This window comes from Vicugna pacos, chromosome 1 (genome assembly GCF_048564905.1).
Source record: "Vicugna pacos chromosome 1, VicPac4, whole genome shotgun sequence".
NCBI classification, from domain to species: Eukaryota; Metazoa; Chordata; class Mammalia; order Artiodactyla; family Camelidae; genus Vicugna; species Vicugna pacos.
The window spans coordinates 85341490-85361205 of NC_132987.1; the positions used below are offsets into that span (position 1 = coordinate 85341490).

Genomic DNA, 19716 nt, shown 5'->3' on the forward strand with positions numbered 1-19716 from the left:
TACTAGAGAATGGTGTTTGGGAAGAAAAAAAAGTATAAATTAATAGGTATAGAATAAGATCATTGGACTTTTTAAAGAAAAAATATCTTAACAGAGAACTTCAATCTTTCAAGCACTGAATGCCCATCCCATAGAAGTTTAAATAATTTATAGACTTTATTTCATCAAAGAATACAGATGTTGCTGACAGAGTCCTATGGAAGACCATAATTATTCTATTCCTTATTTTTCTAAATATTTTTGTTGTATTATAAAAATAAATATATATATGATTAATAAATTTAATCTGTTTTACATCTGTTCTTATTTAATATATATTTGAAGACAGGTAAATATGGAAATTTTATATTTCCTCTAAATGTATCTGGGTTTATGTAAATGTATCAAGCAAACTGCAGCTAGTCTGTGAGTGATGCATGACCGTGCAGGTGATGGCTGGAAAATGTTGCTAGCTATTTCTGACACACTTACTTAAAAAGTGATGGATTTCCCACTTTTTTCTGTTTTAGTGTACTTTAAGGAATACTTTTAAAACTCCTCCTTCTAGCTCTCTCTCTTTTTTTAATGAGAGAAATTTAGCTGTGGTAGGCAAAAAATCAGGAGATAAATCAGCAAAAGAAAATATGTGGAAGGGTCTGGTCTAATGGGACAATCAACGAACCTTAAAATAAGGAAAAGAGAAAAAGCAAGGCTCCTTTTATAGCAAGAAAGCTACTATTGCTAAAAAATGTAATTTAGGTAGGAATCTGAGAATATGGGTAGGGCACCTTTATCTCTGAGATCAAATAAAAACTAATTTTAATTAAATCAGCATCTTCAGACAACCTGGTCTTTTTTCTCTTAACACATTCTCCCTACTCTCCCACCTAGCACAGCCATCATTTTTTCAGTTTCACAGGAAACAGCTGATTCTATAATTGAATTTTTTCATAAAACAGTACTATTTTGATAAGCTGACTCAGCTTAATTCAATGAAAAGTGTATTTGCCTGTTTTTGCAGATTATGGCAACAGTACACCTTAGCTGTGTTTACGTTTTTATGTTACTGTATCAAGGACCCAGATTGACACACAATTCATATATGCTCCTGTGCCAGTTCTGTTTATATCCTCTTTGGTGTATGCAATGGCATACCTGTCTCTTGGAAGGTTTGGAAAACAGCTCAGCATGTTCATGTAACTTATTTTTATGAGTGAAACATAAAAATTCTTAAATTTGCAAAATGCACCAATATCAGACAGTTAGCTAGATGTGCCAATTTTCTTGGGCTACCATAAAGCTATCATAAAATTCTGCTTAAATTAAATTAATTATTATTTTTACATTTAATCTAAGGCTATAATCTGAGATCTTTTATTCAAAGCAACCTAGAATAACTGATTTCCTCAGTGCTTTGATAATTACTTTTGCAAACTTGTGAAGATGAACCAAGGGAATAGTCATGGATTTATTCCATGCTTCACTCTATGAAAGCCTTTAGAGCAAAAAACTCACTCTTGGTCTTTCCAGGGGTGATTTTTGAAAGGTAGTAGAGAAGTATATTATAGCTAGTAAAAAAAAATTAGAAGAGAAAGCCTCTAAACCACCACCTACTCTGAAATATGTGGGACACAATAAAAAGAATTAAAGAAAAAAAAAAGACAAATCAAGACTTAGAAGATTTAAAAACACAGTATGTTTCCCCTCGCCCTCCTGGATGACTCTTGTCTCACCATAGTCACACCTGATAAGAATTCACTACATGAGATCGTTGGTCTTTCTGCAAAGAATTCTGACAACATCAGACATCACCAGTTAAACAATTATAGAATAAAGCAACACTATGACCCACAGAGCTGAATATAATTATCTAAAAAACAAATATCCATGTCAATTTGAATGCTATTTGATCACAAAACATGAAAGAAAGAAAGGTCAATTACTTCTTTTTCATCTACCATCAGACTCTAAATACATCATTAAGGAAGCCACAACTGGGCAAATTCCTTTGTGTCAAGTCCTTGAACCCTTCTGAAATACTGTTGTATAAAGTTACACATCCATGCTGAGTTATTTACCATTGTGTAGTGATAATCTGCAGTGGGTCTGATTTGCAGCTTATTCAGAGAAGAACTATGAAGAGTGATTTTAAAATCCAGGTTGGAAGCATAAACGAAAGGTGTGTGCCCGTAGTCTGAACAGGAGACTGCAGTTTGTGAAGTGATGTTTGGAGAATCAGAAGAGAGGGTGGTAGAGAGGATATCAGAAATGCTGAGGCACAAAACACAGGTGCTTATAGTACGTTCATACATGAAATCCTTTCTCCTGTATGTGCATCATGTGTAAACGTAAAGTCTGTATACTGCTGACTATTCGTCTCTGGTGTCCAATGAGTATGACTCCAATTCTTCTAATGTCACTGTGAGATTGAGGGAGAGAGAGAGAGAGAGAGGGAGGGAGGGAGAGAGAGAATGTGAACATTTAGGTCTGGTAAGTACATAGAGAGGAAATGAACATTTAGATATGGTAGCTCTGCCCCATGTTAGACTTGCTTGAAGAATTTGCCAAAAATTGTTTATCTGCTAAAATGAGAGTTTAAGTAGGAATATAAATGACCATCAGGAGTCTAACATTTTTCTTTTCCCTAGTGCCAGAGAGTGCATCAAATCAACCTCAAATATAAGGGTACAAAGAATTCAGGTACCAATGTAATGTTCAGAAATTTCATAAGCCTAATGGTTATATAATCTATATAATTATACAAATTTTCAACAGAATTAGCAAAATAGCAAGTAGGATAGAAAGTATAATGTGGACTCCATTTGTATTCTCATGGTCTTTTAATAATATGAAAAAAATTCCATTGCATTACGTTGAACAATATGAATTGCCATTATTATTTCAAAACAATGGCAACTTCACATAGCTCAATCTACTAGTTTTAGTACCTATCCTTTAAGCATATGCTGAGCATTTTCACTGCACCTAAGGCAAAGGATAATCTTTGAGGCAGTGTAAAAATGCCCAGCCATTACAATATAGAGAAAAAGCTCTGGTAGGACATGGTAATACTGTATTATCACAATGATTACATTTGATGAAGGTAATAGTAATTCATTTAGTCTACATGACTCATAAATAATTTGCCAGGGTAAAACTATGTTGATGTAAGGTCTACAACGTGAACAAGAGTAATATGCATTTTAGAAAGCATTTAAAATTTTTAAAATAGCTATCTGAGTTAAATATATTATTTCAAAGGAAAAAAGTTAAAAGTGTAATGTCCAATTTTCACTAAAATGATCATGAGAAATGGTGAGGAAAGATGTGGAAATACCATACTAGTGTTAGGAAAGTTAGTTTAACCATGATGTTCTTGATACAGTATTTGAATTTATAATCTCCTGAGTGGAGCATCTAAGTATAATAATAAATCTGGTATCACCTACTCGATGCTCATTCTTGAAATCAGGTCAAAAGTCGTAAACCCTGCTGCCATGAAATTATTCTTATATTGCCCCATCTTTATAGAATCCAGCCAGTCACCAACTGTCACAAACAAAGGATATTCGGGAACTTCGCCAGGGGACTCTGGCATTCTACAAGGGAAAAACAAACAAACAAACAAACAAACAAAAACCTGTGGAGACCATTTAAAAGCCAGATACTGCAAAAAATACCCAACTTTATTTTTCAATTTTACAATATTCTTATATCTAAGTTTTTCATCCTCCATGGAAAATTAGAGATTTAAAACTTTTCCATCATATTCAAATCAGCCATTTTTATCTGGTCAGTTTTACTTGCCAGTTTCTTTTGTCTTTTCCTGCTTTTTGCCATGACTGGGTTTTTATACTTGATATATCTTGAGAAAACTCACATCTTGCTAACTTCTCTTTACTTTTTTCTCTGGCATGAAATTGTGTTTTAAAACTTGAGGAACAGCCCAAAAGAAAGTAACTAGCCACACATAGGTTATTCACTCTTAAACTTTCCAACCTGCCACCGAATCCACACTCTTGTCTTTTTCACAATTGCTGATAGCCCCTTCTCTTTTTTACGGTGAATTCATTGATTAAACTTCCACTTACTTGTTTTCAAACATTCAACAGAAAAATTATTCTTTATTAAAAAGTAATTTCTGCTATCAGAGAGCTCAATTGCATGAATAAGATGTACATACATCCTAGCATAGGATAATACAGCCTAAAGCACAGATACTAATAAAGTACAAAACTAAAGCAAAATCAGTGGAAGTTTGGGTTAGTAAGAAAAAAGAAACCCAGCACTGATGGGTCTTTTAAGTGATACAGAAATCTGTATTTCTGTTCCTAAGATCTGATGCAAAGGGCATTCCAGCTGGGGATTTTTTTTAGCTTTAATATAAAAATTATATAAAGGTATTATTTTGAAGAGGCTAGTGAATTTTGTGTACAAAAAGAGTTTTATATAAGCTAAAGCCAGAATAAAAGTGGAAATAACCTCAGAAATTATAGTAGAATACATACATATATTTTAATGATTTATATAATTATATAATTATATTATATTATAATTATAAATATATCATTTAAAAATTATTATGTCTAGAATTTATATTAAATAGTAAATCAATAGCAATTTTTTAATGTTTGGTGTTTGAGTCAATCAGTATTTTCTAAGCAATGAAAAATTTCCCATTAGAAGTAAACCACTGAATTATTTTTATATTGAATATTGAAGGTTAATCCAACTTTCATTTACTTTGCTTTTAATATTTTACAAAGTTAAAGGATGACACAATCCACAGAGGTTTAACTAGAGCCAGAGTTTTCAGCAATAATATTTGGAATATTTCATCTAAATAGTTTTACCATTCATATTTGAACTGTTTCAACTTTAACTACAAACTAATAACATACGACCACATATGATTAAACCACATGAAATAAGAATTTCTCTACTGTGAAGCAGAATGGCATATGCAAGCTATATAAACCTGGTATTGCTCTGTTAAGACTACATGGGAGTGGGAGTTAGGTTCTTGGGTGAAAACTGAAATTCTCTAACAATCAAAATTACCTTAAAAGTCCTTTAAATTACCATTAAATCACGTGGACCTGGGTTTTTAGGAGCATAAAAGCCAGAGATGTACTGCAGAGCCATACAAATTGTGCACTGTGATTCTCAAAGACCCTAAAATGCCCCTAGGGATTGTTCAAGACACAGTCCCTTCTAAAGACCTGAAACTAGTTTCTTTGGTTTTCCTTTGACTGCTACATGGACTTCCCTTTTTCTAAACTATTTTCTAGTTGAAGGTGGGTGAAGGGGTGAAGGATGACAAAGAAATCCAGGGGTTTTCGCTCTTTCTATATAATTGAAATTTGCATAAACTAAATGCATGTGTCTTGTGATCACACCTCAGTCCCTACAGAGTCTGATTACCCTTCACAGAGACTTGTGTCCTTTTTACCACTACTCAATTCTGTAACCATATTCTCTATTTTGGAGGCTGTTAAGCCACATTCTGTTTTCCTGTACTATAAGTTGCAATGCTATTTGATCATGGACTATTTCATTCTAATTAATATCAGAATGATTTATAATTTGACCCTAAACAAAGTTTAGTTATGTTCAAAGATTGAAAAGCTATCATAGCATCTACCAGTAAACACTGTAATTATTGCTATATTTCTTTGTTTCCTAGAGGTTTATACTAATAAGTATTATCAAATAAATACAAGTTTGTATATAAATACAAAATAATAAAGGTCTCCGTGGCAAATAGAGTTAAACAGGGTTTTTAATTGTGGCATCTCTTAGAGTCTTCACTATTCTAATATGCAGTATGAATATGTAGGAGGATTCAGAATAGCTTCTGCACTATTTTCCCAAATTACCTGACCAGTTTCTATGGAACATACTTTAGGAAATACTGTGGTAGTAAGTTCACTGACCAAGTTTAAGTATCAAAATGACCAGGGTATCCTTACTGCTTATAAACATAAACAAAACCACACACGTTAGAAAACTGAATGCCCTATTTCAAAACAATGTGGCTCTCATATCTTTTAATTACTTGTCAGAGAAATTTGTTGAAACTGAACAAAGTTAAAAGCATGTGTCTAAGTGACTTTCTCTTCATCCTCCGAGGCCATTCTTGATGCACAGACATAGTCAGATGACTTCCACTTCTCTCTCCTGAGATAACTCCGGAATAACTCTTGAGCTTTCACAATTTCATATGATTGGTGAGTGGAAATGTAATTTGCTAATTTTATGTCCTTAGTATAGAAAGGTCATGGAAGGACATTCTGTACACCAAATGACTTAAAATGGCCTATTTCTCTGTTGAAAAGCGTCTACTGTCTGCTCCCACAATGTTTCAATACCATAATTTCCTTTCTCTCCACACATCTTTAGTAACCTAGTTACTCTTTGGCCTTTATATGACTGCATTGGCAGCTGATTTAGTAAGGTCAGGGTCCCCTGATTGTTCACAGCCTCTGGGAAATAACTTTTCTTTCCCCTTACAACGAAATTGAAAAATGCTGCTATCTTCTGGCTTTGAGGGCTGGGTACCATCACCCGCACATGAATTCTCTGGAATATTACCTAACAAACAATAAATGCCCTTTCTTATCAACCACATACAATGATAAATTCAGTCTGCTATTTGCTGAGCATGTAGAAATTTCTGCTGTTGGATGATTAGTGGAAGCTGCCCACCTGAGAAATGTCTTTACAGCAAAACCTGTAACTCACATAAAAAGTACATATTGTAGAACAGAAGGTCAAAGGTCTACTACTTTCCTCAGAAAAATAAGAAGGGGGTAGAATTAAGACATTCGAGGTATAAATTATAGTCCATTTAGATTGGAGAAAGGGCTGAGCTATAGCTAGGATAGGTCATACTATAGTTTCAGGTGCAATAAATACATAATCCCAATACATCTAAACATGTAAAAATGAACAGCATGGATAGGGCCAGGAAGTGTTTATTCTAGTGAGCCCTTTGAGTTCACAATTGTACCAGTCTTTTAATTTACAGAGCTCTTAGGTTGCCAGTAGGTATCAAAACTCCTGTTAAAAAGCAGGAGGGTTTTTACTCTCCTAAGTTTTCCATGTTTCATACCCATCATGTAAATATAAAAGTAATAGACATATTAATAATGATTCAAGAAAGGTTATGTTTTGAGAAACACTATTCCAAGGTAGGATCTCACTTTAATATGAAACTATTACATGCTTAAAGGCTATTCTCCCCTCACCACTCTAATGTAACTTCTTTCTTCCTAGCTCTGACATTTATATATGGTGAGCAGAACTGCGCAGATTCTATTTTGTATTGCCTTTATTTCACATATGTATGAATATTTGCCATGTTTCAGTGGTCTTCATAACTAATACTCAAATAAGCACATAATATTCTCTATGTTGATGCTTAGTAATTTGTTAATTCCCTGAAGTCAGACTCTTAGATTCCTATTAGCCTTATTTTGTAACGGATGATTATGCAACATTAGAGTATGTATCTTTTTGCTTCATTTGAATTACTTCTTTGGGAAAAATCCATAAGACAGAATAATTTTTTTTAAAGAGTAAGTTAAAACTCCCTGATGGCAGGAAGCATACCTCACATGTCTCTCTAATTTTCTGTAGGCTTTAGCACAATGCTGAAAGTATTTACAGGAATTTATTAAATAAGTAATGATTTAGACTTGACTATTCTCTACTGAAAAGTCTGGCCCATGACATAATCACCTATTAATGATGAATGATATATTTTCATTTAACTCATTAAACGGAAGAGTATGTGCCTGCTGATGTAATGGTCCATCTGTTAATGAATATGCTGTTTATTTAACTGCTTCCTTGTATCGTGGACGTGTTTGCTTATCTCTGTGTCGGTTTCGGAGTGGAGGAAGAGGCAGGTATAGGTGAGTGAGGCAGCACAGGGTTAAGGGACTCAGAACCACACAGCACAACTGCAACACTCACCTTATTCAATATCACTGTTTTAAAATGAATTTCTCTTCTCATGACTAGGGGATTATACTTCACATTATTTAGTTAATCCATAAAACAATCTAATACCACATACTACTTACCTAACCTTTGAAGGGAGAATTTATTTAATAAAATCAAAAAGAAAACATTGCCCTCCCTACAATTATGCCTAATTGTCAACTTGAACACAAGTCAAATTAGTGAAATAAATTAGACAGTCTTTAAAAAATTTGAAGTGTAATTTTTCATGAGATGCTATAAAATCCTAAGAGCAGAGAACCATCCATAAATCTTGTGACTATTTCATGGCTATGGGCAATATCTCTTTGTTCCAAACAATCTGACTCTTCACTGCGCTAAATTGGGAGCATGATTTATTTTTTTGTCAGTCTTTTATTTTCAGTAAGTCTTCAGGTTATTTTTTTTAATTGCTATGATTATTTAACTCTCATAATAAGGCTGATAATTGGTAAAAAAAAAGTATGAAGGAATGAAATTCAAAGGAAATTTTAAAATTAAAGATATGTTTAAATATTATAGGGCTAGACACAGGGTAGGAATAATACTGTTTACATAGTTCCCATAGTCTGAGTAGAGTACTTAGCACAAGGTCACTATAGTAACAGTAATAGATCAGTGAACCTCAAGGAAAGCCTATTTCAGTGGGTAAATAATTCAGGGGCAGAAATAGATTTCATATCACATGCCAACTACAATTCATTGGCAGTGGTTATCAAAATGTGGTCTTGAAAAGAAGGAGTGTTGTGATGATTAGTAATGTCTACTATAACAAGACAAAGAAGCAAAAAAAAAAAAAAGCATACATTGCCAACACTGCAAAAATTCAATCTAAAAAATGCCTGAGGATGTAATTCTGGAACTATGTTGCTGCCATATTTTCCTCATTTCTTTATTTTGTTGTAGTTACTACTTTCTTTTTTCAAGTAATGCTCCCCAAGTGGCTGAGCATTGTGGAAGGATGTTAGGGGGATACGCAGATTATGTGTTTGCTTCGTATTTCCATGAATACTCATTCTCTCCATTCTTCTGTTTGCTTAGTGGAACATAAAATAACAGGCTGTGCCCTACCACAAGTTCTTTTTAGGATTTTAATATACTCCATCTATGCAGTCTGATAAGTCCAGAGAAAATCTAGTTGGAGATGTAAAAATGTATCCTCTTTTCTTATAATCATATTCCTGAAACAGTGCTATACAGGAAAAAATCTTGTAATTTTGGATGACTGTATACTGTGTAGTGGAAAGAAGGGTTTTGCAATTGGTGGACCACATTCAAATTCCTGATCTAGGAATTACTTGCTGTGTACCCTTGGGAAATTTATCCCTTTGGTCTCCATTTCCTTATACGAGGGATGGAGATAATAACAGTGAGGATTAAATGGCATGACAGCTAAAAGTGCCTAGTACAGTGAGTGGCACAAAGGAGGCTCCTAACAAAATGCAGGAATGGTTACTGTTGATACTGTTTATTAGAATTTGTATCAGTGTTAGTTTTGGTATTATCATTAGTAGTATGATATTGTGGCAACAGTTCATATGAACTGAATTTAGATTTTCTAATGGGCAGAAATTTCACACTTCCTGATGAGTAACATTCTGTCTTCCACAAAGCTTTGCTTATCACTCAATTACAACACTGGTTTTGGCCAGCCAGTTATTTCTCTGTCATAAAAAACAACATTAAAAGTGCTAGTTACAAAATTTAAACAGAACAAGTTGTCCGTGACTTAGTTTATAGAGATAAACAATTTAGCAAGTGCTGATTATGTACCGCCAAGGCAGCGCTGAGCAAGATCTTTGAAAAATCAGGAGAAAAATTTATATCAAATTGTTGAAAGTTGGTGCCCTCAGAAGACAGCATTATAGGTGCTTTATTAAGTGGAGGGAAGCAGGTAGCATCATTTAGTCTTACGATGTTTACCCACAATTCTCTAAAGCGGAGGTTCTTAATTACGACACTGGTTTGAGCCTTTCCCTTCTTCATGATTCACATATTACAGGAATCCAGTACTAAGGAAGTGGTGGCTCCAGTTACTAGAGCTCAAATATTAAAAGATTCCTAACTGTGGTCCAGTGGGTAGCGAGAATATTCCTATGTGCCTTGGCCTGGGCAGAGTATGATTTCTGGGGCAGGTGACGATCATGGACTGGTCCATCTGGTCAGTCGCTGCTCATCTCTGAATGCTACCTTTTAGCTGATGTTGTCAAGGAGCCTATAATCTGTAAAATTCTTATCAGTGATGAGCTGCGGATCTGAAACAGGAACTGGAGGAAAGAGCTATTTCCCTAGTACCTGGTAGCAGTCTCCAGAACCGCATTGGCCAGCTGACTTCAACCAGTGTGTTCAGTAGGCAGCAGCATACGGAGGAACCAGGGGTTGGGGCTGAACAGGCTGGAGGGAGAATGTGTAGGACAATGTGGGTGGGTGGTGACGGTGGGGCTGGGTGAGGGAACATCCCTACAGTCATCAACCTACTTTGTGCTATTAAACTCCTGGGCCCCAGATGTAACTCTGGCCTCCATGGCAATATCCTTGACTTGCGGCTGACAGTAACTCTTAAGATTGATCCTGAGGGTCAGGGGAGAGGGAGCAAGAGGTGTTTCAAAGAGCACGGCCAGGCACTGCTCCTGACGCCATTCTCCACGTGGCCTTGGTCTCGAGCTGGGCTTTTCCCCAAGGGCTGTGCGTCATTTTGACAGCTACAGATACTTCTTTGAAGGGAGGTTATAAGGCCTCATTGTACTGTGAATGAAAGTGAAGGTAGTTTGAAATTCATTCACGAAAAGATGACTATCTATATGACTAAGGTAATTTCACAAACTACTTTTTACAATCAATTGGATTTACGGTTGTGCTTATTAATATCACTACATTCACGTATACATTCAAACCCTTTCTTGAGTGGGAGAGAAAGCTGGAAGGCTGGGAACTTCACAAAGCTCTGAACACTCCCATGGGAGTGTGTCAGGCACAAGACTGTCGGTATTGTTTGGAGTGGTTACTCCAAATAATAAAACTCTTCTCTGACCAACAATTTTTTTCTATTAGGTGTTCTGTCTTTTGAAAGAAAAATTACAGATGTAAGGTTTATGAAATTTCCAATATGCTAGTATAAATTTAGTAAGCTGTGGGTTTCTCAGCCTTCCTCCTCCCTGAGTCACCTTAATTTCCTCCCCTCTTCCTACTTTGTCAAGAGAACAGATAAAAGCTTCTCAGGTGCATTCCTGAGAAAAAGCAATTAGAGTGGAATAAAGGCCATGGGGACCTAGTGAGTGAGAGTTATGTCAGTAGAGAAGCGTGAGAGAACCCTGGGAGTCTGGGGATAGTAGAGAAAAGGCGGGCATAGAAGAAGTTAGTAAGCGTTGCTGTGGATTATAAGCGCTTAGACTCCTTTACCTGCTTGAGAGACACCTGAGAGGAAGCACCGCAGCCCTACACGCTGTCGTGTTTCCTCAGCCCAGCGCCGCTCTGGGGCGGACCACTGGGCTTTGGGATTTGGGGGATGGAGAGGCAACATCACGGTTTTGTAAGCATAAAACAAACCAGGCATTCTGTCGCCAACATTGCCATCCTTCAGTCCTCCACCTCTCTTCTGCCTAAACAGTCTCAGTTCTCTGGGGTCAGGGTGGGTGGGTGGCACTGGGGAGAGGGAGTAGACAAGGAGGGTACACAAGGGGAACCCAAACAAGAATGCTGACAGAGGTTCAGGGATGATACCCTTAGAACTCTTGCTCCTTTTGCTTCTCAAACAAAAGTATATTAAGGGCAAAGGCGGTGGCACATATGTCTCTGCCAGAAACAAGGACAGCACATCAGTCCTCAAAACTTCCATTTGCTCTCCCAGAGATTAAACTTCAGAATTGAATCAAACTGCCAGCTTTATATAAATCACCCAACCGCTAGCCCATGTGTGGCAGTGCCGGCCCGGAGCCTGACTTTCTCTGGCCTGTTCCCATTAAACAAAAACTTCTGGCCCTCAGACCCACACCCTCATATTGACTTTACCTCTGGATCATTTTGACTTTTTGGCATCATTATTTTCCAAATACGATGAACATTCATTATCTTGAAAAAGCAGGGAAGAAACGGTTTTATCTGGTTTTCTTCGAAAAGAAGGCTCTTACCTGCCTGCTTCTACAGCCATGGAACAGTCAGAGAGCTCCGTGGACGGGCACTGGCTGTGGAGTCCGTTAACCCTATACCACGAGAGGCCCAGATTAAATGATTTCACACTCGCTCTGGAATTCCTGTCTACTAGCTCTTTCTCCCCAACATTAGAGCATGCATGTCTCCAATAAAACCTATGAAAACAAAACCCCCAAAATATTTTCTCTAATTCCTTCTCTTTCTCTTCAGAGACAGGTTTTTTGAGAAAACAATATGGAGCTTGGCACTTTGTACTGCTCCTCTCTCTGCCCTCAGATTCAGTCCCTCTCCCACCCCCGCACTGAGCTGTCTCACACAACTTTATTGGAAATGCCCTTGCAGAGGCTGCTTGTGAACACCTAAACACACAGTTGCTAAATCCAGTGGACACACTTCGTTTTTATCTTACTGGAGCTTTGTGGCACCTTGGACATCACACTCCTTAAAACTGCCTCCTCTTCTGGCTTCTAGAATACCTCTCCTTTTCTGCTTTCCTCACTCCCTGTCTGCCTCTTCTTTCTCAGTCTCCGTTGGGGACACCTCTTCATTTCTTAAATCCTGATGTTCCAGAGGGTTGAATTCTTTTCCTGTGTCTCTGCATTCTGTATATTCTCTCTGGGTTTTCTTAACTATGCTTAAAGCTTCAGGTATAATCAATACGCTGATATTGGTCAAATCTACATCTCTAGCCCAGATCTTTTTACCCGAGTTAAACCAATGTAAATATAAGGGCCTCTTGGATAACTTCTCTTAGATGCCCTTCAGGAATCTTCAACTCAGCAGGCTTGAAATGGTCTCGTTTCTATTGCAAAAACTTGTCCTTCTCTCTCTGTCTTAGTGGTAATACCATTAACCTGCTTGTCGAAGAAAAGAACCTGACAAATGTCTTATTCTTTTCTCTCTTTCTCCTTCCAAGTTCAATCAATGACCAAGACACATTCGTTTTTCCTTGCCTAACAATAAGTCCATTCTCTTATCTCCTGACTCCAAACTTACTCTCATTTCGTACGTCAGGTCCTGGCCTTCCCAAGCTTGGATTGTGGAGACATATTAACTGTCTCTGTGTCCAGTCTTGTTCCTTGTTTTGCACTTGGACTTTAAATCAGCCCTGGAGTGATCCTTCAGAAATGCAATTGTGATCATGCCATTCTCTTGCTTAAAATCCTCCCATGGCTGCCCGTTGCTTTTATGATAAAATCCAAAGTGCTTCCCCTCTCCCTCCACTGCCTCCCTCCGTCACAGCTTCCCGTGGTGGACTGCTTCAGGGAAGACGGACCAGAGTAATAGTTTAATCTCTAGCTATTTCATGCTTGGCTTCACTTTACTGAGGCTGCCAATTAGTGATTTAGAGGTGAACTCTCATGCGCTCCGCTGTGAACTGAGGCCAGCTTCAAGTAGTCCTTGAAGAGCCTTCGGCCTTTTTATCACTAAAAACCTGCACTGGCCTGAAACTGTGACCTAAAGTTGAACATCTGTATCTCCTATTGGCCATCCCCTGAGTCGGGAAAGTGAGCTTTGAAAAATGCTTTGGTTATTTTAAGTCCAATTTGGCCTAAATTAAGAAATATATTTTCAACTTAATAATATTTTAAATGTAAAACGTTCAGACATAGATGGTAGTGTTTTTTTCTTCTACTCTCCCTCCTCTTATAATTGCTTTTCAGAGAGAGGTGAGTAGATCTTCTCAACTCTGCTGACTTTTATGAAATGGTGGATGAGTGGCTTCATTTTCTTGTCTTGTCATCTGTCTTTTGCTGGTTTGAGCAATGGAAAGTAACAACAGCTGAGTGTGATCAGATCAGCAGGAAACATCCTTGCTCCCGGCTGATTCACAAATTGCCCCTGTCTTGCTTGCCATTTCAAATAGAGGGATGGAATATGGAATGGACAAGAAAATTAAAGGGGCTGCAGGCACACAAATTCTACTTATAAAGGTAAGGGAGGGTCAGTAAATAAAGAAAAGAATTATAAATACCATAGACTTACATAGAAAAAATATTTAAAAAGTGATTCAGAAAGATTAGATATGGAGAAGAGAAAAGGGGAACCTGTTTTCTTATGAAAAAGATCATTTAAAAATGTTAATAAATCGCTTTTCAGTTGATAAATAAAATATGGTTTATACACACTATTCTAAAAGGTCAACCACTAGACGGTTATCAGAGCAGACTTTGTCCTCTTTACCTGTTAGTCTTGTCTGCAGCCTGAAAGAAATTATGATTGTCAAGGGGAAAAAAATCAACATTATGCATCTTACACAAGGATGTCCTCTACCAAGGTGTGAAGGGCACTGGGATTGCGGATCAGTTTGTCAAGGAAGCTGACAATGTCAGTAAATTTTGGTCTGTGGTTTCTCTCCTTCTGCCAGCAATGGAGCATCAGCTGGTGTAGAGATGCCGGGCAGCCCATGGGAGCTGGAAGTCTGTAACCTTCTTCAATGGACAGAATGACCTAAATGCAAACATACACAGGTTATTCTCTTACCTTAGGGGAAAAATAACACATAGGTTAAGTTTTAATTCCTTTTATACAGGAAGTAGAAGCCAAAACATTGGTAAACATGAAAACTACTTGCGAGTACACGTGGTCCAGACAAGGATAAATACAAAAGTTGTGAACAAGAATTGCAAATATGTTCGTACCATCTGATCACCCAGGTTTTTTAACCTTGTGATGTACGGATGGGAGGTTAAGTTTCATCACAATGTCCCAAAATAGTTTTTGTGGGATTTACCTGGAATCTCTCAAAACCCAATTAGGACATCAGAAAGCCAGCCTAAGATCGATGCATTTAGTGAAAACCACGTGTGACAAATGTTTTAAGCAAAATTGTACTTCTGCTGAAGCACTGAATTCCTGAATCATTTTTCATCCTTTTATAACAATGTCAGGGTGTATTCTTTTGCAGCCATCATTTCTTCTTTCTTCTTTATTGCCTATTTAACTCCTCTTCACTTACTTCTGGCTTTCCCTTAGTCTGACACTGATATGATTACGAAGTCCTTTTATAACTTCTAAGGTCACTTAATCTTTGAAATGCTATCAGTGCCTAGCTTAAGGCCACAGAGCAACAGGACATTTGGCCTGAGTATCCTCTGGGCCAGCACTCTCCAGTGGAACTTTCTGTGAGGACAGAAATGTTCTCTCTGTCCAACATGATAATAAGTACGCACTTGTGGCAACTGAGCACTTGAAATGTGGCTAGTAAGACTGAGGAACTGAATTTTTAGTTTTAGTCAATTTTAATTAATTCACATTAATTTTTAAATAGCCACATGCAGCTACTCTATGGGACAGTGCAGCTCTAGGGAAAGGAATTGCTATAAGTTAAGAGTAACAACAAGATGATATTATTATTATTATTATTAGTAGTAGTAGTAGTAGTAGTAGCAGTAGTAGTAGTAGTAGTACTTAGGAAATCACATACAAAATAAGGCAAGATATTTATCTATTTATCTGTTTACTATATGACCCACTGGGAGTTTCCTAACAATGCAATAAAATTGGTTTGGAATTTATGTAGCTTATTTTTAAATAAAGTGTTCAAAGGTGTTCATGCGACTCTTTATTTTTACATCATCTCTGGAAAAAAGACAAAGGAAAGGGCTTATTTCCCCCATTTTTGATGTGGGAATATTGAGGGACAGACTAACATTTAAAGAGAGGCACAATTCAACCTCCCCTCTTCCTTGTGTCAACAACAGAAATACAAAAGTGCAAGTGTAAATGTTGTTAGCAGCACTCTCTTTTTTGTAACACCATCTATATACACTTCCTATAATTTTTAAAAAACATACCTCATTTTAATTTCTCTTTTAATGCACACTATTTGACATGACTCGAAAATATCCATAATTAATGCTAGAGGCAGTTTGTTAAAAGGAGCAAAAAAACACCTTCAGGAACTTAACTGCTAAGCTTTCATTTTTTTAGTAACCAGGAATTTCTCATAATCCCATCAGTGTCTTTGTGACCAGAACACTTTCACCTGTCAGGATACTAGCTTTTTTCTGTTCACTTTATTTCCCATTATTGGATAGGATTTTTTCTTATCTGTTTTCTGAGTACTTTTGCTACCAACTAGGCTTAGATTTTATGACATTTTGCAATACATTTTAGTAAAACAGGATGTGTGTAAAAATGCTTGTAATGTATCAAAACTACTGTGGATAGTGAGAAAAATAGAATAGAACTCCATTAGAGAAAGACTTTAAAATCCCACACCAGGAGAGCTCTCTAGTCAATTCACCACAGTTACCTAATTATAAGTGCACAGAGTAAGACAGATGACAAGTGAAGCTACAGTCTGAGAAAAAAAATTAGCTGCCTTTATTGAGTGTCATGTGCTAAGTGCTTTGCATATTCTTCTTAATTTACTGCTTTAAATAACTCAATATGGTGGTTATTATTACCGTACTCTTAAATGAGAAAATTTACACTCAGAGAGGTTAGGAAACTTGCCTAAATTCACACAGCATAGGTGGCAGAGCTGAAGTTTGAGCTTAGTTTCTTTTAGCTTCCAAACTTTCCCTCTGGCCATTCCCCAGAAATGCTATTCAGCTCTCATGACAACATCTTCCTCTCCAATCTCATATCACCTGACCTGATTTTAGGACTGATGATTACCATTTTATGTTTCTTATACATCTGCTAACTGGACTTCAGTGTTTTTATTTGGATCCTAAGTTTTGTATTCTGGGTAAATCAAAAACATATTTACTTCATAGTTTGTAAAATGTAATCTCTGGCTGAACAGGGTCATTTCTGAATGCTTCTGAGTCTTGTACACATTTCTATTATGGAAGCTATTACATTGTATTGTAATTTTCACCTGCTTTCCTCTAAGGCTAAACATACTTGAAAGCAGGAACTACGTCTCTATATTTTGCATTCTCATCCTTTATGTGTGGTTCCTGACATATTAATAAATGTTATTGACCAAAACTAAAGCTGTTAGAAGAAATTTTGGGATTTGTCTTGATAGAGGAGTGGATTCTTAGAAAATCTAGAGTCTCAAGCTACCCAGGATGGAGTGAAAGCACAAGCATGTCAGCATTTGGAGTACCTCTGAAGGAAACACTAACAAAAAAATTGGTGCATCAAGCAGCATTGTCCAAAATGATCTCATGACTCCTCTCTGGTTTGCTTGGACAATGAACCAGGTGAGACGGGGCCTTCCTTGCTCTTCCTTAAGAGAGAGGCACTTGACCCAAACTCCACTTCCTGTAAAACTGGTGGCTTCTTCCTCCTGTCCAAAGGGTTTACTGTTTCCCATTGGCCCCAAGGTCCTTAGCTGCTGGGGAGCTGACTTTCCCAGACAACTCCTGTAAACAGTTGACACCCAAATCCAGACTGCTTGGTGCCAAGCAGGCTGTTTATTCTTTTTTGGCAAAAAAGATTGCTCTCATGATTGCCCTGTAAGAAGAGAGAGTGACAAGGAAGTGTGGTCCTTCGCCTGGAACCTTTATCCATAATGTGTTCAGCATGTCTGGTCCCAGCATGCTTTTCTGTGGGGACAGTGAGAGGCTCAGGGACTCCTGACATTTCTTCTTGCTGACCTCTGCTTTTGCGAGTTCTTTATCTCGCAACTTTGTGAAATTTGTCCCGAGCCCTGGTACATGACAGAGGTCAAACATGAAGGTCCCACCTTATAGGACAAAAGTATTAACAACAATAATAGCAGTGGCAATAATAATACTGGGAGCTCTTGGATACTTCCAGGTGCCATTTCTAAATGATTCACATGTGTCAACTCTGCTAATCTCCAGAATAATACTATGAGGTGGGTACTGTTGTTACCTCCACTTTACAGACAAGGTTTACATAGAGAGGTTTAACTTGCTGAATGTTACACACCTAAAATTTATGGCTTCAGAGGACAGATTTAAGCAATATGATTCACAAAAATGGTTAAAAGACACAACGTCTTTCTAATGGGTTTTTAATTTATTCATCCAAACACAAAAATATTAATCACTTAAAGTGTACTATTGAGCATCCTATGTATAAGTGATAACATAATGGGTAGGAAATATCTCTGTCTTTAGGAAACGGATAATCTGGCGAAGGTGACCAAAGAGTCTGAATATGGTTAAGTGCCATCTAGCACAGGGAGTCATGGGAGCATGTCGGAGGAGTACCTAACCCAGCCTTGGGAAGGCTTCTCAGAGGAGATGAACTGAATGTGTAAGGTAACAGGGTCAACTAGACAGGTCCAAGAGAGGAGATGTGACCTGATCAGGGGGTGAGAGTAGATTCATGCGACTAGAATAGAGTCTTCAAAGAGAGAAATGGTGAGATTGGAGACTAGAAGGTTAAGTAAGCACTGTATTTCTTGAGATCATGAATGATTTTGCATGCTATAAACAGACTTTATGCAAAGGGGACAAGGGTTTTAGCAAGTAAAGACAGTAGGTTTGCCTTTTGGAAGCTCACTCTGGAGCCCTGCAACATGAAGAGTGCACTGGAGGGCATAGGAGGCCAGGAAGAAGGTCGACAGTGATCCAGGCCAGAGGTGAGGAGGGCCTGGTGGAAGCAGTGCTGTGGGGTACCAGTAGACTGATCTGACAGGGATGCGGGCTTGGGTGACATTTGATATGGAAGTAGAGGGAGAAGAATGACTTCTAGATTTTTGGGTTGGTCAACTCGTAAAAATAGAAGACAAAGGAGGAAAAGCAATTTAGGGGCTGGAGTGACCATGAATAAAGCTTTCTATGAGCTTTCTGGTTTCAGATTCAAGGAACATTATATAACTTCGATAGCTTATTATACACCAATTTCCAGGCTAGGTGTTTTAACACAGCTCACCTCATTTAGGTCTCAAAATGCCTAAGTGAGTGTGGTTTTACATAGTCTGTAGGTAAGAAAACTGAAGCTGAAACTGATGAGATTAACTCAATATCACAGCTTACAATTCCACAACGGACAGACTAATATTATCATCTTGGTAGCCCCTCAGTCATGATGGTGGTAGAGAAAAGTCTGTCCAGAGTCTTGAGTCATCCCTCCAGAATCAGATCTTGAGCCTCTTTATACACATATACACTGCATGCTTTCACACTCACCTGCCGGCTGGTGACTTTCATACATGCAACCCTCGCTCAGCTTTCTTTCCAGATCTCTATGTCTATCACCCTTAGGACATACCAACTTCATAAAGTTGCAAGTGCAAAGTCATACAGGTACCGTGATTCATTTTGTTCAGAACTAACCCTGTTCCTCCTGTGCCATGTGTCTTTTGAAGAGGGTACCACTCTTCAAGTCATAGGTTAGGGAGTTGCTTGCCCTCTGCCTTCCCTGATGGTCAAAATTAACTGAAGACACGTTGATTTTCCACCACCTTTACATATTTTAAATCTGCCCACTTTTAATCCTCTCTCCAAAGAATTTATGTTTCATTCTGATCACTGCAACAGCCCCCTAACTTGTCCCTTTGTCTCCCCCTTTCCACCCTCAGTCGTCTCCCACAGTGCAGCCAAAGCAATCCTGCGGAAGTGGAGCTGTGCTCGTGTTCCTCCCACGTCTGAAATTCAGCAGCGGCTCACCATGCCCCTGGCTCTCAGCCCTCGCCTCTGGCTGTGT

At 37.7% G+C, this 19716-nt stretch overlaps 1 protein-coding gene across 1 annotated transcript in view; it reads right to left on the reverse strand.

The window, feature by feature from the left end:
• Positions 1-2283: 2283 nt before the first annotated feature.
• EPHA6 (EPH receptor A6) overlaps positions 2284-19716 on the reverse strand; it is a 724129-nt gene continuing 706696 nt past the window's right edge. Inside the window, exons 16-18 of the mRNA XM_072966895.1 lie at positions 14393-14586; positions 3429-3578; positions 2284-2398 (exon numbers count right to left, since the gene is read on the reverse strand). Coding sequence (XP_072822996.1) covers positions 2284-2398; positions 3429-3578; positions 14393-14586 — 459 coding nt within the window. The remainder of the gene's footprint in view (positions 2399-3428; positions 3579-14392; positions 14587-19716) is intronic.